At 34.9% G+C, this 23622-nt stretch overlaps 1 protein-coding gene across 5 annotated transcripts in view; it reads left to right on the top strand.

The window, feature by feature from the left end:
• FLRT2 (fibronectin leucine rich transmembrane protein 2) overlaps window positions 1-12668 on the top strand; it is a 62516-nt gene extending 49848 nt beyond the window's left edge. For all 5 annotated transcript variants that reach the window (XM_072337309.1, XM_072337304.1, XM_072337305.1 and 2 more), the window contains one exon: window positions 2198-12668. In XM_072337309.1, the coding sequence (XP_072193410.1) occupies window positions 2618-4606 (1989 nt within the window). In that variant the 5' untranslated portion in view covers window positions 2198-2617 and the 3' untranslated portion in view covers window positions 4607-12668. The remainder of the gene's footprint in view (window positions 1-2197) is intronic.
• Window positions 12669-23622: the final 10954 nt, after the last annotated feature.

Genomic DNA, 23622 nt, shown 5'->3' with positions numbered 1-23622 from the left:
AAGATTTTTGAGTGCAGAATCATTGTAACCATAAAAAGGAGGGGAATTCCAGAGTGTCACCTTCCAAAGTTCTGTTGTTTTTCAGTCACCATCCAGTCAAAATTCTTTTAATACCAAATAGGAAGCACTGCATGACTTGACCCAATTTACTAAATTTTTTACTTAAATCTTTTATTTAGAAGCCATATTTACCAAGCAGAGAGCTACTTCAGGCAGAGTCTTAGAGTAAGGTAAAGTTATAGGTACATATTAATACAACATTCTCACCTCAGGAGATCCCCCGTGTATCAGGAGTTGCAGCTGGCTGTGACTGCATGCCCTCAACTTGGCTTTCTATCATAGCTGAGTGTCAGAAAAGCCTACTCAACAATCATATTTGTGATCAAAACAAAACTAAATATAATGTATTGTTCCTGCGGGAGGTGCAGATTGTCTCTGATGACAGAAAGGGGGTGAGAGAACCATTATTATTCTGTGCAGTCCCACGCATCTCAGAGGAGGCTCTTCTGCACATTCCTTCTTATTTTAAAAAGACAATGTCAGGACAGATCAGAGAAGTATGATCTAGGTGGGAGACAGGACATATAAGAGTCAGATAAACTGTCACACCTAGAATCATATTAATCCTGCTACAGAATCACAAGTTCTCATGTGATTAAAAAGAAAACTCTTCACCAAAATGTGCCTCTGAGAGATAAATCTTTGAATAGTGGTGTAGATAATCTTACCATTTCAAGAAAAGGACACCATGCATTATGGTACATTTACTATTTGAAGAAATAGTGGTGAATTAGAGGGCTTTTCAGGGTCTTGGTTTTTATCTCTCTCTAGCTGTTCTTGACATGAGGCTGCTATCTAATGATACTCCAAATAGGAATGATAATCCACAAATGCAAGATTGCAGGGATAAAAGATTTTGACTCCTAAAGGGATTTTCTGAACTTAGAGTCTCATGTATTGTTTCGGACATGTTATAAACTGTACAACTGTACAACTGTAACAGAAAGACAACCTTTCATGTACTACTGAATTACATTTCTTTCACTTCTGAAAAAGATGGGTGATTCTTAGTCTGTTTAAATAACAAAAAATTGAATTTCAAAGATGATTTCTATTCAACTTAAATCACAGTCAGAGAACTTTGAGTTTAATCAAAAAATTTGTGAAATTATTTTGTTTGTGTAATTACAATGGAAGATACCGAGATCTGCAATACTTATTTATATCCTCTATTTTGGGTTATAAAACACATCTCTTATATTTCACGATTTTATACATAGTTATACATATTTGTACATACAGTAAGTAAATATAAACTCATCTACATGAGAACTATTTTTTTAATGAAGAAATTCACCAACTACCACAAAGCAGAATTAAAAGAAGTGTCTCTATGGTTCCAAAGAAGGAGTTCTCTAGGAAAACTGTTGTTTTCTGAGCTGATATCATAAAACAATAACTGAGCAGGTGTGAGCCATTTTCATTTAGTGGAATGCTAATTCTGAAGTCTGTTGATAGCACAGTTTACATAAGTAACAATATCGAGATGATAACTTTAACATATATATATGCCTTACGGCAGAGTATCTTGTACTTGTAGATTACCATATTTTTAGAAGACTCCCCTCATACATAGCTAATTTACTGTAGGGAGGTGCAATAATCTGGCATCGTACATTAAAGCTGAATGAGAAAATATGTGAGTGCATTATGGAAATAGTAGCAGAACATTCCAGATTCTGATAGGAAATAAAAAATGCAGTTTAAATAGTGTGGCCTAGAGTCTAGTCTGTCAAGCCTCAATGAATAGGGCTCATTGGAGTTCTGTAAAATAAAAAAGTAAAGTTAAGGAAAAAATGTAAAATCTTTAAGTATTAGCATTTGAAATTCAGTGAGAAGGCAAAGACTGGGGATAGATAAAATATGCAAGCAGAAGTGATAGATCTAGCTTTCACTGAAGTCACTGAAAGTCTTTCAGTCATTGGAGTGACTTCAAATCTATTTCAAGACCATTTAATAGTAGTATTAAGCTAATGTTTAATATTAATGCTTTTTTTTTTTTTTTTTTTTTTTTTTTTTTTTTTTTTTTCAGAAGTCCATGAAGAGCACAGCCTTATAATAGTCTTCCAAAAGGCCTGATCTTTCCTATTAAACATTTCATGATATTCATTTTTTTTTTTCTTCTTTTATTTAACAGGCAGTCCAGATCCAGCTGATAGCTGTTATGAGGACTTTGCTGACTTCAGAAAGCTGAGCATCAACAGACTTCAGTGAAAGGAAATACTATCACTCCAAGCAACATGTACACAGACGTTTGGCAGCTTTAAATTAACTGGTTGCTCACCTATAAGGACGTGGCTATTGTTTCTTTTGGCACACATGGAGGAAAGCAACAAGATTTGTAACCCTGGCTAATAGGACTGTGGCTTTCTTATCAAAAGTAGGAGGCGGGCCAACTGTAAAGGATTATTTTATACTTAGCCTGAAGGACTTTATCTCTGCTTGAACACTGGACATAAACTGAAGCCAATTTTAATGACCTGAGATTTTGCTACTTGTCCTTTATTATTGTTATCAGTTCCTTAACAATTTGATACTTTATTTCTTTAAATTGGAAATGGGTTCCTGGACTAGAATGTGGCCCTCAGACTGGGCTGTTCTCATGAAATCATGGCTTATCTTTTCCCTGGGGCTCTACATGCAGGTCTCCAAAACTTTGGCCTGTCCAAAAGTGTGCCGCTGTGACCGAAACTTTGTCTACTGTAACGAGCGAAGCTTGACCTCAGTGCCTCTTGGGATACCAGAGGGTGTAACTGTCCTCTACCTCCATAATAACCAAATTAATAATGCTGGATTTCCTGCAGAGTTGCACAATGTTCAGTCTGTGCACACAGTCTATCTGTATGGCAACCAATTGGATGAATTCCCAATGAACCTGCCTAAAAATGTCAGGGTTCTCCACTTGCAGGAAAACAACATTCAGACAATTTCTCGGGCTGCTCTTGCTCAGCTCTTGAAACTGGAAGAACTGCACCTGGATGACAACTCCATCTCCACTGTTGGAGTTGAGGATGGGGCATTCCGGGAAGCCATCAGCCTCAAGCTTCTGTTCTTGTCCAAGAATCACTTAAGCAGCGTACCAGTAGGCCTTCCAGTGGACTTACAAGAACTTCGAGTAGATGAAAACCGAATTGCTGTCATTTCAGACTTGGCCTTCCAGAATCTTACAAGTTTGGAGCGTCTGATTCTGGATGGCAATCTGCTTACTAATAAAGGCATAGCTGAAGGCACCTTTAGCCACCTCTCCAAGCTCAAGGAATTCTCTATAGTGCGTAATTCACTGACCTATCCTCCTTCTGATCTTCCAGGTACACATCTGCTAAGGCTGTACTTGCAAGACAACCAGATAACCCATATACCACTTACAGCCTTCTCAAATCTTCACAAACTGGAACGTCTTGATATTTCTAACAATCAGCTTCGTATGTTGGTAAAGGGTGTATTTGATGATCTCCACAACCTGAGACAACTCACTGTAAGGAATAATCCCTGGTTGTGTGACTGCAGTATTAAGTGGGTCACTGAATGGCTCAAGTTTATTCCCTCTTCCATCAATGTACGGGGTTTTATGTGTCAGGGACCAGAGCAGGTCCGAGGTATGGCAGTCAGGGAGCTTAATATGAATATGCTGTCATGCCCCACCACCACCCCTGGTCTGTCACTTATCATCACCCCAGTCCCAGCTACAGCCAAGCCAACTACATTAGTTCCCTCCTCATCAGTTCCTCCCCCAAGTACTAAGTATAGTCCTCTGACTCCTATCATAGTCACACACCCCACTGTGCCTGACAGGGAAGACAGAGAAAAGGTAACACCTCCTATATCTGAACGAATTCAACTCTCTATCCATTTTGTGAATGATACCTGCATCCAGGTTAACTGGATATCTCTTTTTACCGTGATGGCATATAAACTCACGTGGGTTAAAATGGGCCATAGCCTGGTAGGAGGAATTGTTCAGGAACGAATAGTTAGTGGTGAGAAACAGCACTTAAGCTTGGTAAATCTGGAGCCCAAATCCACCTATCGGATTTGCTTGGTTCCTCTGGATGCTTATAATAATTACCGAACTGGAGAAGACACTGTCTGTTCAGAAGCCACAACAAAGGCTTCCTTTTCAAACAATGGCAGCAACATCCCCTCCAGCCATGAGCAGACAACTTCTCAGAACCTGGGCTCCCCATTTCTGCTTGCAGGTTTAATTGGGGGTGCAGTGATATTTGTGCTCGTGGTCCTGCTCAGCATTTTTTGCTGGCACATGCACAAAAAGGGGCGTTACACCTCCCAGAAGTGGAAATACAATCGGGGCCGTCGGAAAGATGACTACTGTGAGGCAGGGACCAAGAAGGACAACTCCATCCTGGAAATGACGGAAACCAGCTTCCAGATTGTGTCCTTAAATAATGATCAACTCCTTAAAGGAGATTTCAGACTGCAGCCCATTTATACCCCAAATGGGGGCATTAACTACACAGACTGCCACATCCCCAACAACATACGATACTGCAATAGCAATGTCTCAGACCTGGAGCACTGTCATACGTGATAGTGAGGGGAGTTGGGGGTGTCAAGGACAAAGAGAAAAAACTCTGGAAAAAGTAACCCTCACAACAATGAAAAAATTACATTTGATAAATGTTACACAGATGCATTTATGCATTTGAATACTCTGTAATTTATACGGTGTACTATATAATGGGATTTAAAAAGTGCTATCTTTTCTATTTCAAGTCAATTGCAAATGGTTTTGTAACTCTTTGCTTTTTAAATCTTAAAAAAATATTGCTAAGTACTGTACAGGGTTGTACAATAAGAACCCAGTGTCATGGCAAAGGAAAGAATGGTTCATTCTTCAAACATTAACCACTTTGCTGTCGAAGCTGTCTGAGGGATGTAAGTTCCTAGGTGTCCTGTAATACAGGAAAATAAGTGCATATTAAAGCAGGGTTACTAGGAACAGCCTAAAGCAATTCAGATAAAATGGGTGAAACCCATTTGACTAAAATCCAGCAGTTGCTGTTGAGCTTCAAACAATTTAAAATATTTCTGTTCCCCTTTGTCAGTTCTGTATTTCCTACCTCCAACTCAAAGCTGGAGTTCTGACTGCTACCAAAAAGGCTATTTATTTGATTAGTTTTCCCCTATATACATGGAAAGGTAGACAGAACTCAGTGTCAAACTTGAAGTGACCTTGATTCCTATTTGCAAAAGCTATTCTGAAAATGTCCCCCAATGCCATGCATTTTTATGTTAGAAATGGTTCCTGCCTTTCATTGTGATTAAGAAGCTCCAAGAATTCTTTGACCCTTCTCAGTGGGAGATGAAGGTTATCAGTATGTAACAGATAGTTGTCATTAGATTGCACCTCTCCTTAACAGAGCAGCATTTGTTGACACAGCATGTTCAGGTAAAACCTGAACAAGGGAAATTCTAAGTGCTCCCAACTCTGTGGTGTTCATGTAGAATTTACATTCTAAAAGTGGAAATTGCTGAAAACATATTGCAAAACATAATGTCAATGGACAAGTTACCATTGGCTTTTATGGTTCAAGCTCTGATTTAGCAGTTTGAGTTACATTCAGCGTGAAGTAAGAAAAAGATAAAAACAATCAACAAAAGAAAAATAAGCATGGAATATCTTTTTAATTTATTATTTTTTAAAATTAATTTATTACTGAAAAGACCTCTGGGCCTGTTGTGAACTGAAATATGTACAGCAGGGAAAATCATGAATAAATTCAGGGTTGGGTTTTTTTGTTTTTTTGTTTGTTTTTTTTTTTTTCCATTCAGGTGAACAGAGATGGATATTAATTGAGGAATTATGAGAGCACAAGTACACTGTTTCTCCAAAGTACCCTTTTTTCTCTTAAGATTTTTAAATTTTTCACAATGGTCTGTATTTGAATTTCAGCGGGTGGACTTGGAATTTGTTCCTTTATTCCCTCCAGTTCTTTAGCTGGAATCACTTCTGAGTGATGCATTATGTGAAGCATCATGCTTGTATGAAAATTATGATGCTGCTCTCAAAATTAGACTATGTTCCAACAACTGCAACTCCACTGATTCTATGACTGCCAAGAACTCTGGATTTCTTGCCAACTCAATGGTGGAATTTAATTCTTTTTCTTTTTTTTTTTTTTTTTCTTTTTTTTTTTTTTTCTCTCTTTTTTTTTTTTTTTTCTTTAAGTGACTTACTTTCTCCTGAGCTTGGGGACAAGCAGAAGTTCACTGAAAGGAGAAGAAAGAGAAGCAATTTTTTTAGGTTTTTTTTTTTTTTTTTTTTAATAGAGCAGGGAACAAAAGAGAATTTTTTTTTGCAGTGACTATCTAGGGACAAAGAAGTGAATCAGAAGTAAAAGTTGGAGCACTTTTACTGTTTATGTTGGGAGAGAGGTTTTAATCCTTTCTGTTGCTCATTTCAGTCAGCCTGTTCTTGCAGCCCAGTGGTCCATGAGTGTGCATTTTCTCAAATTCAAGTTGCATGATAACATTCATTTTCTTCAAATGCAAAATGAATCCATTTATGACTGATGGCAAAGAACAATCATTATATAAGGAACTGCATCCTCACCCTCATGCCTTTTATAACTGCAGTTTGAAATTCCACTCTATATTCTGTATATTTGTTATTTTCTCCAGCTATAACAGGTATTTTAGGCAACCTGTGTGGCTACTGTAATAGTAAAGTCACTGAAATTTTGCTGAATAAAAGGCTGCCATATGATTTCAAATGGTGTAATTCCAGATAGAAATATCTATGCAAAGTCTTTTCTCTGTGACCTGTTTGCTCAAGATTATGATGAGGTTGATACTTCTGGTTTATTTAATATGTTTTAGCTGCCAGAGCCCAAAAGACAAGCAGCAAATAGTTGTGCTTCTTCACGCTTCCATTGCATGATGGACACGTAAGAGTTTCAGATTAAGTAGAGACTGAGATTCATATTGGGTGTGGATGTAGCATATAATTTCACTGAAATAACAAGCTGTATGTTTGATTTCAAAAATTCTGAAATTTTCAAAAAAAATTTGAATGTATGCACATGCTAGCTTTTCATACTTCAGTTATTCATGCTAGAGGAATCTTTATCCTCCTTTTTGAACATCTTCTGTTACAGGCCTCAGGATACCATAGTTTTAGGATGAGCTAGGCGCCTTACTTGTAGCAAATTTCTTATTCAGGGAATTCAGCTTTCCTCTAAGTGAAAGATCACAAGCCCAAAATGAAGACAACAAATGTGGTTACTGTTCTAATAAGATAGAAATTGAAGACATTCATAAAATCTGTGGTTTGATCCCAGATGATGAAATGTACATTTATGTGGGCAGAGTATAACTGGCTCACCTAGATAAAAAAAATCAAAGTAATATTAAAGATAGTATAGTTTAAGCTTATTTACTGTGTGAAAAAGAAAATATATATTGTCAAGGGATACTGACAAAGATTCTTTTCATTAAGTACACTTCAGAAAAAAATGAGAAATCTACTTACAACAAAATTCAAGGATAGCCATGGGAGAACTACCTAAGTAAATTCACAGCTGTAGTCTTAAAAATAAAATACATTAAAAATTAAACAAAACAAAAACAAAACAAATAAACAACAACAACAAAAAATACATTGAATTTGAAGAGTGTTTCTTCCTACTTTAAGGCCTCATTTTTTATCATCTGCATAAGAATATTGATGAGTTTTCATTAGATTTGGGGGAAAAAAAATCATAGTTAAAAGTGGTCAATGATCTTTTGGAGATATAAAGTTTAATATCAGTAACCGTCTCCCTTGGGCTTGTGAAAATGGGTCCATCTTCACTTTGTAGAACTGTCTGACTACAGATGCTAGTTGAGGGAACTGTAGAGCAGAAGTCCCAAGTGTGTGCACATATAACTCATTAGAAACTCAAAAGTCATGAATTCTTGATCCTTATTTGCAAGTGTTCATTGAATGTGGGAAGAAATGAATGGTTACAGACAATATCTCACCCATCATCCATTGTAAACTGCTAATAACTGGCCTAGGTGTACAGATAAGATTGATGAGTGGAATAAAAAAAAGAGTTTAAGTGAAATTATGTTAAAGTGGTATCGCAACACAACTTTGTTCAGTGCTACAGTTCCTTTGGAAGATTTATTTGTTTAAGAACAAGTCCTTGTTTTCATACATTCTGTCATTATAACAAATGTTCCTTGCATGTAGCTTGTTAGCAAAAAAACAAAACAAAACAAAACAAAAAAACCAAAAACCCATCTGATGAATGCATGGATTTTGTGTTAAAAAGTTTTTACTGGAAACACTATTATTGAATTTCTTCATAAGAATATTTAGACATTGGTTTATTTTTGTCTTCAAATATTAACAGTTTTTCCTGTAAGCCAATAAAGAAATACAGTGAATGTGATGTTAAAAGAAACATGAAATAGCTTATGCTATTTTCTACTAGAGTAGTTCAACTATATTTTTTCTCTAAATCACTTTCTCTTTTTAAGAGAGAAAATTTCTTCCTTTAAGAAAAGTATTGAAAATAACTTTATGCATATTATATTGTTAAGAAGCTAAGGGTCTACATAAGGCACTTTATTGATGATATTGAAAGGAAAGTTGTCTCAGATTTTGACAGTGAAGTGGTTAATTCGCATTTATAGTACTTCTTCACCATAAATGATAACATGGAGATATTAATGTTATTATTATTTTTTTTCATTAGAGCATGAGAATAATGGTTTTACTCAGTGGGAAAACAAACAAACAAACAACAAAAAAACAAAAAAGAAATGCTGAATTCAGGCATTACTGGCTTTAAGCCTCATTACATAATGCCTGGTGCTCTCTTCCAAACATAGAGATAATCCTAGGAAGCTGATGATCACTCCTTCCCTGAACTCCACTGAAATGGGCACTCTATCTCAAATGGTAATACAGGCAGTATCAAATTATTTGACATTAAAATTAAGTAAAGTGTGGAATGCCTTGCTGGTAGTCCTTCCATAGAACACTGGCTCATAGTCCTTCTGCAAAACCAGTCCAAAAGTGATCTGACAAGCTTTTACCATACTGGAACTATGTAAGAATTGTGCCCATTGACAACTGACTGCTGATCCTCTCAGAAACAAGCCACTAAATAAATTGTTATGATCACTTGGTCCCAGATATCCGAAGATGATCTTTCAAAAAAACTGATTTTAACTGAGACATGCATACATGATTCTGTTATGTGTTTGGTATATTTTTGATCTTTAACATGGAAAATTAGATGATTTGAAGTCTGCATTATCTGTTTTCTGCAATATGCCATGTTGCACGCATTGTTAACTTCAAAACCTCTCTATACACTATATATTATCTTGTTGACATATTCAGTAAAAAGTTATTTGAAAACAATAACATCAATCCTGCTCTATTTATATGAACAAGTTGATTAAAATAAGAGTGTGAACATCTGAAAGGGAAAATACAAAGACAAAAATTTTGTTCTTTCATTCCTGAATCATTTTCCAAATGTTTTACTGTATGCCCATGCTCTTCACATGCTAAAGGATGAATATTTTTCTCCTCTGTCTGTCAAAGAGTTAAATCATTTGTTACTTCCATTTCTCAGATTTAATGGTTATCTCATTTTGATATGCATATAAGAAATCAGTGTAAAGAACAGCTTGTAATCCAGTATTTGCAATTAATGGGTGCAGTTAAGCAACTATACACATCTATAACAAGTACCTACATGTGGAAGCTAGGACCCATTATATGCATAGTCATTTGATAAATGCATTTGACATTCATCCTTGACAGTCTTAAACCTGTGTTTTACCTATTTATTCTTTCTTTGAAATGAAATGTGATTTCCTTTCCAATTCTCCCTACAAAATTTTTCTTGAATTTTCAGAATTTTTCAGACATAAGCCTTAATAAAATGTTGTATAACTTCAACCTAATATATTTGACAATATATACAGCGTGGATAAAGATATGTTTCAGGTACATGGAAAAGAATAGTTAAATATACAATAACTAAATTTTGACTTAGTCAGAACCTGAAATATTGAACATTACAAGTTGTGTCACTTCAGAGTTTAGGAATGCAACATTGACAGATACCAATTTTCTTCTGTGAGTTATCTCATTGTCTGTCTTAACCCTGAAAGACAAGGAAAACTACCAATAACTGCTGTACAATTCATCTGCATGTACACCACTTCCTCCATCACTCACTGTACTTCCTGAACCTGGTATTTCCTCTGAGTTAGACTGGTACCTCAGTTATCTTTTCTTACCATGGGAAGGCGGAAAATAGAAGTAACAGAAATATATAATGGTGGCCATTTAGGTATCCTGTTAAAAAAAAAATTAAAATTCACCATTTTCAAGCAATGATTTTGTTTTCCTTTCTTCAAAAGGAAAAAAAAAAAAAAAAAAAAAAAAAGGCAAGAAACAAAAACCCAAACAACAGCAACAACAAAAAACCCACTGTCTGCCTCATCAGTTAATATTTTAGTAGCCCACAGTGATTTCTCTTAGTAGAGAACAATAATTAGATATATTTACTTGTAAGATCACTTATTTGAGCTTACAACTTTATTGTGGTTTAGTTCCAAGTGTTTTCCCAAGGATTTAGCCTCAAGGAACTCTCAAAGTAAATACAAGGAAGAGTATTTTTCAACAATTTTCAGTCACGATTTTTCAGTATTTCAATTTAAAATGAATACTTCTATATAAGAACAGGAATGGCACCATAAGAAAAGAATGTGTTTAGTCACAAAATAATGAAATATTTTTGTTTCACTTGAAGCTCCACTGTCAATGAAGGATCAAATTAAGAACCACTAAGATAATTTTACCATGAGTAGAAATGTTGTGACAATTTAACAATAAATTTCAGTCTTAAAAGAAGCTAGAACACATAGTGAAATCCTGGCTCTATTGATTTCAGTTATAATCCAAATATTTATAGGAGTAAAACATACATCAGAAAGATTACTAAAAATACCTAGTAAGATACGCTATATAATGTTACACTGAGTAGTGTCCTCATATGAAATAACCAAATAAAACAGTAGGCCTAAGCTTTATAAACTTGATGTCTGTTTTGAAAAGGTGGTGGTGCAAATACTTCACAGAAACTGAGGTAAGATAATAATATAAAACAGAGCAACAATGTTCATTCCGATACAGAAAATACAAGCTTTTATAATTCACAAACTGAGCATGGCAAGAAGGTTTTTACATAAAACTATGCATATTTCCTGCTTAGAACTCCATATGTTGGATAACATATGTAACTGCAAAAATGCATGCATAAATTTGCATTGAAAGTTTTATTCATTAAAAGTTTGCATTATAGATACAGTTAGGGGCATCTTATTTAGAGCAAGAACAGTCTTGATCCTGTGCACTGCGTCTATTCAAATGTAGAAAGCAGGCAGAAGAAGAATGAAAGTCATGCTGATTACACTATACTGTTTTTCTAAGTGTAAAATACCTTGAAAAGCTAAGATGTATAAACTGTTACGGAAAATCCAACTCAAACTGTTGTGTTTACAGCTTTGTCATTCTTTGAGAAAAAGCAAGATGTCTCTGTGATGAATAATAGTCCAAGTCCTAAAGTGAATACTGTGAAACTATTCTTGAAAAGCACAATTGCCAGAAATATACAATGAAAATATTGTATTCCTCAACTGAAAGAATTATTTTAACTCTTACAATTTTTTGAGCAGGTAATCACACACATAATGGAATTCTTTTTGATAGGTATTTGAAGAATATATTTAAAGAATGAAATGAAATACTTTTTATACTTTAAAACAAATTGCTGATAAAGGAAAAACCTTATTTTCTCTGAAGATGACTTACAGTAGTATTGATGTACAGAAAACAGTGATAATCCTCTTTATTGACATTTTTTGGACATGAGAAAAGACACATATGCCCTTAAATGTAATTTTATATTTCCTCTGCAATTTTTCAGGTTTTTCAGATCAGATCCTCTTCTAATAAATATACAGCATTCCAAAACAGTTAAATCCTCAGAAATGCCTACAGCCCCTTTAAATGAATAGATTCAAGAAAATGCAATAAATTTCCTATTTACAGGAAATTCACAGTGCTTTCTCAAAACTTCAATAGTATTTGAAAAGATGACTAACAAACTAGAATAGCTTTATATTTCTAGTTACAAGGCCTTCCAAATTTCTAACCCACTCACCTGAATTTAAAGCTTTGGCTTGGCCTTAAAGTCACATGATTTAAATGACAGTCTTGAAAGGCTAATCTTGTATGTGTTCACAAACTGGTTTGTGCATTCACAGTTCAGAAACCAACATGTAATTCATTGTTCTCTAACTTACAATACAAATGTTAAGAATTTTCCTGATTAAAGAAACATGTTAAGAAAAACTGAGAGTTGTGAAGTCAAATACTGTAGTACATGTTAATCTAAATGTAATTTCTTCAAGCAGAGCATTAGTGTTTCTTTGTAGGTAAGGGCTGCAGAAAAAACTAGATGCACATTAACTTTATTGTTTAAAATAAATAAATAAATAAATAGAATTCTCAAAAATACTACCCACTACTCTTAGCTGCTGAAAAGCTTGCATGACTTGGAAAAGTAAATACATGGAGAAAGGGAAGATATTTCAAATTATCATAGTAATTCTAATAATATGTTATTGAATACTTAAAAAATCTTAAAGGTATTAAAGGTTTTTTTATTAAAAATCCCTCCCAAGCATGCATTTTATTTGTTATTCACAAACAATAAGTCTGTGCAGATTTTCACTTATATTTGGATTGTGTATCTTGAAGACAATCATTTCTTTTTTGCCTGATTACAAGGAGTAATAATACCAAGTTCATGGTATTCTCAGATCTAATTGGTTGTGATGTTTATTTGGAGGTCTCTCCATGCACTGAAATACTTTGTCATCTATGAAAATTTTGTGTTGTTTGTTTTCTACTGTCTTTATGTGATATCTGCTTTCCTGGCAAATTTATAGCTAACTATAATTCTATATCTTTCTGCTTTGGTTTTGGCATTCTTCTGTACAATTCAAAATTAAGAACAAGTAGAAAATGAAATAGAGTCATTAGAGCAAGTAAAATGGATTTCTGTTAACATTATAGCAACAAACTTTCTAGCAGAAGAATTAAAATGTAAGAAGATCAAGTTAAGGAAAAAAATTTAAAAGATTTTTTCGATAAATTTTATGTTAAATTCATTATTTTTCAACATTTGTTGCATCTAGGAAGTTTTGCTCTGAAATCTGAGTAATCTAGGATTTGTGGCTATAGGCATTTTATGTTATAGGTTCAGATATTACAGGCTATTACCAGTAACTGCACAAAGAGAATGGGGCCAATATTTCCTCTTCCTCACTCAGATACAACAGATTGACTTCTGAGTTGTCAGCTAGTTCACATAGATGTCTCTCAGAAAACTAAGTGTCCTGAAAAGGAAGGAAATAACCGGAGTCCTGTCATTTTTCCTTGCTGACTCAAGAAGATGACATAGTGGAGCTGCAGTATTTCATGCAGGAAATTACAGATCCTCTTCAACATTATGCAGGACCTTTGTTTTGTACAGGTCCCCATGAAGGTACCTTCACTTCATCCTCTTGGAGGCCTGTAACAGAGGGCTTACCAAAGCGGGAAGGATCTGAGTTTTCCTTCTTTTCTTTTTTTTTTTTTTTTTTTTTTTTTTTTAAGTCTTTTAATTATCATTTCATAAAAGTTCTGGATTCAGACTATAAAATACACAGAGGTTACAACCCTAAAACTTCCCTTGTCTTAGCATCATTTTTTGCTATACCATGTCAACATTTTTTCTAGCATGATTGGCTTAGAGGGTGGATTACTGCTTGCTGACTCACAAGATAAGAACATTTAAAACTATTTGAATTTAAGACTTAAAAAAAAGAGAAAGGAAAAGAAAAAAAAAAAAGCTTTTTTTCAATTGACTGCAATTTTGGGATTTGCTCTTTGTCTTACAACTGCAATATTTATCACTCAACATTTTTACATGTATGTTAAAATATGCACACAAACATACATATAAGCACACTATTTTACATATTATTTAGATACACAGACATAAACGTAAAAGCATACACACATATGCTATGTATATCTGTGTACAAGTACAAATCGATTTATGTTAAGCCCTGTACTGATCTTTTGTTCTAGATTTGCACCTAATTTCTGTTTCACCTAAGCTCCTTAGAGAAAGCAAAGAGGTAGAATATCCTAAATTCCTCTTCTGTTCTCTGTTTTGTTTTGTTTAATGAACTGTTTTGTTGGTGTTGGTGAGAATGTCTTTTCAATAATGTATGTGCTTTGGTAGTATGTGCACTAAAACTTGAATAATACAGAGAAGATTAACACAGTTTCTGTAAGGGATACTTTGCACCTTCTGAAAAGTACTTTCACAAAGCACAGCTGAGAAATCAGTTTATAGCAGGGGTGTGTGGCTGTGGAACTTCAGACAGAGAAGAATGTAGGAAAAGACAACGTATAACTAAAGCTACATATGAACAAGTAGAGAATGATTCAGATGTCTCTACATCATTAGTACTGGAGCTGAATATTTCTATGTACTTTTTTTCTCTGTGACCTATTTTTCCCTGAACTTAACAATGTTTCCTTCTCACATGAACTGTCTTGCAACTCATTCTTCACCTTCTGCTTCACATAGAAATTTTATTATACTGAATTAATGTGGAAAGTCCAAAATAAGGGATATTCTCATGCCTGTGGGATGTATTTGGATCTAGCAGCATATATGGTCAGCATTCTCCATTACCCACTTGTCACCTATTATCCTCAATTCATTTTTCTAACTGTTGAAAAAATATCTTGCTGAGATGAACCACACAGCTAGTATGCTTTTCCAGGAAGACTTAGAAATTTGCAATTATTTTTCTATGGAATCTTCTTCTAATGTACAATTCTGGAGTTTCTCTATTTGCAACAAATGTGCAAGGGACATCACATGCCAATACAGCCTTTCCACCCCTTTCTTTGTTTCCTGGCATTCTCCTTGCACTTGGCTGCTGAAATGAAATATGGAAGCCTGCTGATTGCTTCAGTGGTTCCTATGCAACTTAGGTATCCTGACTCTGTAATTATATTGAACTGTGACAAATCAGATTTTATGACTGGGAGCAGGAGCTACTGGGCCAGGGTCAATGGCTGTACACCTAACCACATAATAGCCTACAAAGCAAACCCTCTAAGTCCCATACCTTGCTCTGATCTTCTAAACAAGGGTCTGGTGTTCTCCACTTTAAAATACATGTATTTGCAGTATAAATATTCTTTCATTATGAGACTATTTTTTACACATAGTATTGCATATATACTTCTAAATCTTTCATATTCAGAAATAGAAAAGTATACAAAATGCTGGTTTTCCTAGAACTTATTTTTTAGCTAGAGTTCACCCCTGCCAGTAAATGAAAGTATATGTGAGTAAAACATTTCCTTCTAAATCTTATATTTTCTGTACCAGTCTACTCTGAGCATCAGAGCTAATGCAGTATTTGTGAAGGAAAAACAACAACAACAACAACAAAAAACAACAACAGGAAATAAGAGGAAATAAATAGGATTTAAACTAAAACAGTGTATTTACAAAATGCATTTTGAATAAATATATTTCCAAACATAAAAATTTGGTTCAAGTCTGGGGTATTTAGATACAGTTTTACAAATATACAAAAGATCTGTATCAGAGAAACATTTTCAACCGGTGGGATTTAATTAGATTAGCTCATTATTTAAAGGTCTGAAGTAACAGACTACTGATTATTTTATGTCTAGAATGAGAAGATAAAATATTGGATACTTACATTTTCCAACCCTTTATTTCCTAAATTAGAATTACTTTTTTTTTTTTTTTTTTTTTTTTTTTTTCCCTCCTGCTAATACCAGTGTCTGCATATTTTTCCAAACAACAAACAAAAAAGATCAAAACAGACATTTCACTGCCTTGTTATGCAAGGTAAATTGTTTAGAGAGAAATTTCTGCAAGTCCCAGTAGTTCTACAGAATTTTGTCAAGAGACGTGATTTTTCAGTTTCAAAGGCTGATCTTAATTTGAAATTATAGAGAAATGGACTGCTAAATGAGCACCTCTACTGAGCTGATTGTAAAAACTGACAAACACTCATTTGGGTTTTGCTGAAGAATGAGATTGAAATAACTGTCAAAAATAGAAAAGTTATGTAAGACACTAGCAGTATTACCCTGTCGAGTACTGAGTAGTACAAACCTGGATAACATGGATATCCTTGTGTTCAAATTTATTGCTTGTTCTAAAATATTTGTATTTTCTAATGAACATTATGACCCCTACAACTTAATTCACAAAGTGTTTCCAGTGATTGTTTAAAAAACTTGAGTTTCAGCAACGTGCCACTTAAGAAAGGTCTATTAGTCATGATAAATTCTAGTCCTTTTGTTTAAGGGCTGCTCCCAGCCCTGACAGATCCTAGGTAATGCTGTCTTGGATTTGCTTGCAGGTTTTTTCCTTTCCTTTTTCTTGCTTGACTGCCCTGACTGGAGCAGATCATGGGGAGTGTATGTCATATTTTTCCATTTACAGGTTCTTCTCAGTGCAGCTATGCAAGAGGGGAGAGAAAAAGTGTCTGATCATTTCAGTCCTCTGATGGTGACCCCAGAGCAGTTTGCAGGCAGCCCAATGTGCACAGCAAATGCAGAGCACTAAGGCAGGTGCCGAGAAAGGGGAGGGTTACAACATGATGGATCATAAGGGTGTCTGACACCTCTGCTCAGTATCATACTACTTGCCTTGTGTCTCTGCGGCCTTCAATTTGACACATGTATATCAGCATAAGGATCACTACTGAATGACCTGAAGTATGTTTACAAGCCCTTTGGGCAATGTGAACAGCACAGATGGGATTTAAATGTGGTTTATGAGTTTAGCTCTGTATTCTTCTGTTTCTTTTCACAAACTACATACATTACATGTACTTTGTAGGATCATATATAAAACAGACAAAAGCCAAAGCTTTTGGAATTTGTAAAGGAATCAGAGTTAATGCCTAAGTCTACTTTTAAAATTATGCAATAGTTTATACTAATATTTTTAATGGAAAATCCACATTCTTTAAGAATACTTGAATTTATGCATTTTTAATAAAGATGAGGATTTCATGAGAGTTTGAAAGTTATAGCATGATCTGTGGATCACATTACGGACTTCTTGAGAGATTTCAGCAGATTCACAAACTCTGGACTGAATCCTGAATATAGAAGCATATCTATAACCAAAAATATGATAACTCCACTGTCAGATTAGAAAAATTTCTGTGAAAAGCCATCAAATTCAGTTATGGTTTCTTCTGCAAAATATCTATAAAGTTTAACCTTCAATGTTGGCTAGTGCATAGAAAATAGAAATTCTGACATCAAAATGCTAATGATCCCAAGTCTGCATGCCTGCTTATTCTTGCCTATAAGGGGTAAATGATGTATTATTTATTGACCTGCCTCACATAAGCACTATATAAAAGGTAGTCATTTTCATTATATCACATTACATGGTGTGATCTATGCTGAAAACCATGAGATTAATCTAGAGGCATTTTGGGAGGTAAGATTCTAGTTTACCACTTTAGCAAAGAGATTTCTTTAACCTAATATATGTTCTCCATAGGATCTCAGTAAAGATATACAAGCTGCAGTGGAATTATATAATTAAAGTATTGTAAATTCTGCTTAAAATGGTTGTGTACAGAATGGAAACAATTACATGTGAAGCGAGGAGATCATTATTAGTATAATTGAAATCCTAACTGTCTAAGTAAAGAAAGAGAGAAAATAAGGAATAAAAAGAAAAGGATACCATTATACAATCTCACCCTTCCAAAAATAAAACCCAAATACCCCAAACCAACTGAGCCAAACCAGAACATCCTCAATACTAATATAGCTAGAATTGTTGCTGACACTTCCTAAGCTACTATCCATTCTTCTGGTGTTAGGCACATCTTTCTATTGCCTTTCAAGACCCTTCAGTGTTCTGGGATAATATACAGCAAATCACCTGGATCCCAAATCCTTCACAGTAAGGACTATGGTATTACTATTGTTTATTTTTCTCCTTCACATTAGGATCTTCTGTTGTCACTTTAGTATGCTTATATTTTGTATCATGTTTTTTCTTTATGATTCTGCAAGTCTACATTACATCCAGATTTACTATCTACAAGTTCATTTTGATACTCCTGAAAACAATGTTGTCCATGTTTTCATTTCTTTAACTGACTATTGATGAATTATTTATGGCTACGGTCTCTCCACTGCCAACCTGTGACCCATCTCTTACCAAGTATGCCTTTCACAGATTCATAGAATCACAGGATGACTGGGGTTGCAAGGAACCTCAAGTAGGGTACCCCAGAGCACATTACCCAGAATTGTGTCCAGATAGCTTTTGAAGGAAAAAGACCTCCCCAGGCACCTGTTCCAGTGCTTAGTCAGCCTTTATTCCTCTATGCTGCATCCTGTCCTTCTTCTGTAATATTTCACCATATATATATATGTTTGTATGAACTGTAAATGGGATAGAAGGCATGTCCTCTGAGAAGAGGCTGAGTACTCCTGAGCTGACAGATCTGAGGAAGAGGGGGGTGCTGAGAGGCAACCTCATTCTTTTCTTCAACTTCTTGATGTGGAAAAGCACAGAAGGAGGTGCTGGGCTCTGTTCCTGGGAGATGTCAGGATCTGCAAGAATGACCCAAAGTTGCACCATGGGAGGGTAAGATTGGATATTAGGAAAAATTTCTGCACTGTGAGGATGGTCAAACACTGGAAAAGGCTCCCTAGAGAGGTGGTTAATGCCTCATGACTATCAGTGTATAAAAGAATTTTGGGCAATGCTCTCATTAATACACTTTGACATTTTGGGTAGCCCTGAAGAGGTCAGGAAGATAGATTTGATTTGAGAAGTTCCCCTTCAACTAAACTATTATATTCTCCTTTTATTTCTTCATTACTTAGAATCATGAATATCTCATTCCATACAGATTAACTGCTTATTGCTATTATATATGTAAAACTATGATTACAATATAAGAAGAAAAGTAGTATTAACCTGATTAGGCATGGTCACCCAGTTGTGAGAGAAAAATATTATTTACAATTAAAGAATTCAAAGAAAAATGCCAGGCAGATCAAGGCAAGATCTGACAAAATAAGCTTGACAAGCTGTAGTCCTGAGGTCTCACACATTCTATGCTTTGTTGTTAGCCATGAAATGAAAATACCATATTACTGGCCAATGGAATAAAACAGATAGCATGCATATTAAAAATTTTGTAATAGACTCCTACATTCTCCCTAACCTACTTTAGTGACTTGTACCTTGATGTGAACAAAAGGTCTATTCAAATATCTGAATGTTCTGGTGGACAACAGGTTGGCCATGAGCCAGCAGCATGCTCTTGTAATCTAGAAGGTCAAAGGTACCCTGGGGTGCATTAAAAAGAGTGAGCATAGTGAGCAGGTTGAGGGAGATGATCCTCCCTCTCTACTTTGCCCCAGAGAGGCAAAAATTAGACCACTATGCTCAGCTCTAGGCTCCCCAGTTCCAAAATGTCAGGAATCTCCTAGGAGTCCAGCAAAGGTCCACAAATGTGATAAAGGGCCTGGTCCACAAATGTGATAAAGGGCCTGGTCCACAAATGTGATAAAGGGCCTGGAGCATCTTCCATATGAGGGAAGGTTGAGTAACCTGGGTCTATTCAGCCTGGGGAAAAGAAGACTGAGAGGGACTCTGATTAATATTTACAAATATCTAACAGGAGGTGGGAGGCAAATGAATGAGGCCAGGCTCTTCTCAATGGTGCATATGACAAGGAGTAATGGCCTAAAACATGAACATGGGAAACTCTGTACAAGAAGGTTGATTAACGTTAATAAGTGTGGGAATCAAAGAGACATGGCCAACCTCTTTTCAGCAGTCTGTGGGGATAGGATAAGGGGAAACGGCCATAAACATGAGCAAAGTAAGTTCTGCACCAATATGTGAAGGGATTTCTTTACAGTAAGGGTGATGGAACACTGGAACAGGTTGCCCAGGAAGGTTGTGGGTTTTCCTTCTCTGGACATATTCAAGACCCTCCTGGACACCTACCTGTGTAGCCTGCTGTAGGGGGCCTGGACTTGATGATCTCTAGAGATCCCTTCCAACCCCTATAATTCTCTAATTCTGTGTTTCTGAGTTGTGGAAGAACTTCTTTATGGTAAGGGTGATAGAGCACTGGAACAGGTTTCATTTCATATCAGCTGGTAAACTACAAAACATACCTAATTCTAGGTTACAAATTGGGAAACAAATGAACAAACAAAAAAAGCCTGCCATTCATTACCAGTTCTTAACTGAGACCAGACATGAAGTTAGTCAGCACTTTGGAATGATAATGGCCTGGGATGAATGTTGCCCAAACTAACCTTTGAGGAATACTGTAGCAACTGCTAACAAGCATTGAAGGAATGTTTTCCAATGAGAAAACAAAGATGCTTTGTTGGAAATGTTATAATTAGTGTCACAACTGAACTACTGTACAGCTAATGAGATTAAATGCTTAGATTAAAAACTCCTGAAACAGACCTTCAAATATATAGATATAATTACTGAATTATAGAAAATATGTGTAGGGAGGATTTTATAAGCCCTTTAATCCCTCTCTCTCATACTTCATATACATTCCAGATAGATGTCTGTTCAATAAATTATATTCATTGACAAATACCACTTCTCAGGGAAGCATGTCTATACTTTATTCAAGTTTTCCCAATGCCTTGTCTAAGACTTTACTGAAACTTAAAACCATTTTTCCTTATCCTACTAATCCTGAATGTGGAGAACAAACCAGCATTTATTATTTGTCCATGCAGAGACTTTTAGATTATAAAAACTATTACTTTTTCTAACTTCTAAGCAGGGCTAGATCCTGTAATTATTTCTTGTAGTTCATGATTCTAAGATCTTTTATTCCATTTTCCTTTCTGATGACTCTGCCAAAGCATTCCACTTTTCAGTGTGAAATCACAACATCTTGAGAAACCACCAGTGCTACTAAAATCAGAATTATGTTGTATTTACTGCTGTTATAGTTTAGCATTTTCCTTTCACAGCATTACACTGTTGACTCCTGCTTAGCTCATACAACAGATCTACTTGATTCATGTGGTAAGTATTGTTCGAAAGACCTTGGGTAGGTCTGTGGGACCCAAAATTCCATTTTCAGTAACTATACATTCTACAGTGTTGTATCTCTTATTGTTCTTATTTTTATATGTATATGTGGTCTTCTGGTGTGAGTATCAAACATGTGGTCCTGTTTCACTCCTTAACAGCTGCTTTTTAAACAACTTGTATTTATTTCTGTGAAGCATACTTTTAAGTGATTAGATTGACTACTGTATTTCATAAATTTTATTTCTGAGACCATGTAGTTCTCACAGTTTAATATTGGTTGGCTACTTATTAATATTCATTTTACCTGTTTATTTTAAAACCTCAATTTCATATTCAGTTTGAAAAAGTTCTACTTACTGCAAAAAGCAATTCAGTCCTAAGGCTTACGAATTAAAAATGTTCTTCCATTATATAAGAGATATCAAAAGATGATTTTCCACTGCATATCTTCATTAATAGTACATTTCTATCAAATGAAGATGCTGAAGGTTCACAAGGGAGAATTGAGTCAATAATTGGCTAGATCTGTGCGAGCTTTTTCTTTTTTAAAATTATATTGTGGGACAGTTCTTTAAATGTCTGCACTACGCTATTAATAACTGGGACAATGCACAATTTAAAGAGAATCTTTTTTTTTTTTTTTTTTTTTTAAATAAACTCTCAACAAATAGAACAGAAGTCTTAGGCAAAGACAAGAAATAAATTTAAAAAAGAAAAAAAAAGAAAAAAAAGAAAGAAATGTGTTCCAAGGGTCCATATGCTTTGTGCAAATCAATTCTATTATCTTTGCTTACCTTATGACAGAGATATCATTTATGAAGTCTTTATTGCTGAGCAGAGATAAAAACTGTATGTCAAAACTGTATGTCAAAAATATATTACAACTTATCACTCACAATCAGCAATTTCTTTATACTTTATATATACTTTATACTGTATTATATATACTTTAACTGTGTTTATTTAATTTAATTGCAACACAGTGCAAACATTGCTAACAATACCACCTTCTTCTACCCATATACAATGTATGCCATCTGCTCAGCACCAGCTATGTCTTCTCAAACATTTGAATATCAGAATTCAATCATGATGCAAAATTATTAATCAAAAGGCCAAAAGGGACAAAGCTAACACTCTCGGGGTCAAAAAATACCCAGGCCAGCTCAATAACTGGTGATTTGAAATATATGTTAATGAATGTAATGAGTGTTGTTTTTACATTTCATGTATAACGTGACTGCTAAAAACTTGTTGGGTAAAGGAAATTACCCTGCTCATACGTATAAGAAAGCCTAAATTCATCTAAGCTTTCAACTTTTAAGTCTGATCCCTACTCTCCTCCTCATCTTTCCTATTTAGTCAGTCAGTCAAGGCTGGTGATATAGTGGTGTACATTGGGGAACTAAATCTTTCCCTTTTTCCTTTAGCAGGGGCAGACACTGGTTAGAAAAAGCACACACACACAGACAAAATACAAATAATAGTTATAAAAGAAAGGTATAACTTTTTATAACATCTTTCTTTTCTTAAAGATTTCTTGTCATGTTAGCCAAGTCACTCAAACTTTTAATATAACATAAAATCCAAAATGATAATGTATTGATGTGATAGTATGTAATGATCTTTATTATTGTCTTTGACTGGATAACCAATGAAATCAGGACAAGAGAATAACAAGAAAAGAACTAAAAAGCTAATTTTATTAACATCTACATTTTTTTGATGAAATGACTAAATGTGAAATTATTCTATGAAGAGCAATGAAGAATATACCTTCCTTACACCAGCTATGTATACTTCATTTGGCGAGCAGTTCCACCATCTGCTACTTGCAGCTTAATGAACTACTCTATAAAAGAAATAATTCTGATTTGGAATAATACATCCCTTTCTTTTTCTTTTTCTTTTTTTAACTGGAGATCTTGGAAAAAATCCCATCTTAAGCTTATCAACATACTGGAAAGCTAGCAGTAATGTTTAGCAACAGTACCAAACAATCAGCATATAAAGTAGTGGTTGAAGATAAGTTTGGTGTTTTTCTTCTGCACTATTTTTTTTATATGCCTTTTAAATATATACATATATTTCTAACAAAAGAACATGTATAAACAACAAGGAAGAAGATCTCTTCTCCTTGATGCTAAATTCTGGTTTCTTTTGGGAGAGTGGGTGTGATGATTGTACTTTTCTAAGAGAAATAGTACCCATGGCAATGAGGGAGGCCACAAAGTGTGAGGGGTCAACAGTATGAGAGAAGGGACAAGCTGGGAGCAAGCAGAGACAGGGAGTCTCCTGAGAGCAACAGGAAGCAAATCCATAGCCAAGTAAAACAAACACAGAGTGA

This window comes from Excalfactoria chinensis, chromosome 5 (genome assembly GCF_039878825.1).
Source record: "Excalfactoria chinensis isolate bCotChi1 chromosome 5, bCotChi1.hap2, whole genome shotgun sequence".
In the NCBI taxonomy this organism is placed as follows: Eukaryota; Metazoa; Chordata; class Aves; order Galliformes; family Phasianidae; genus Excalfactoria; species Excalfactoria chinensis.
Note: the sequence above shows the minus strand (reverse complement) of the source record. Positions and strands in the feature narration are given on the sequence as shown.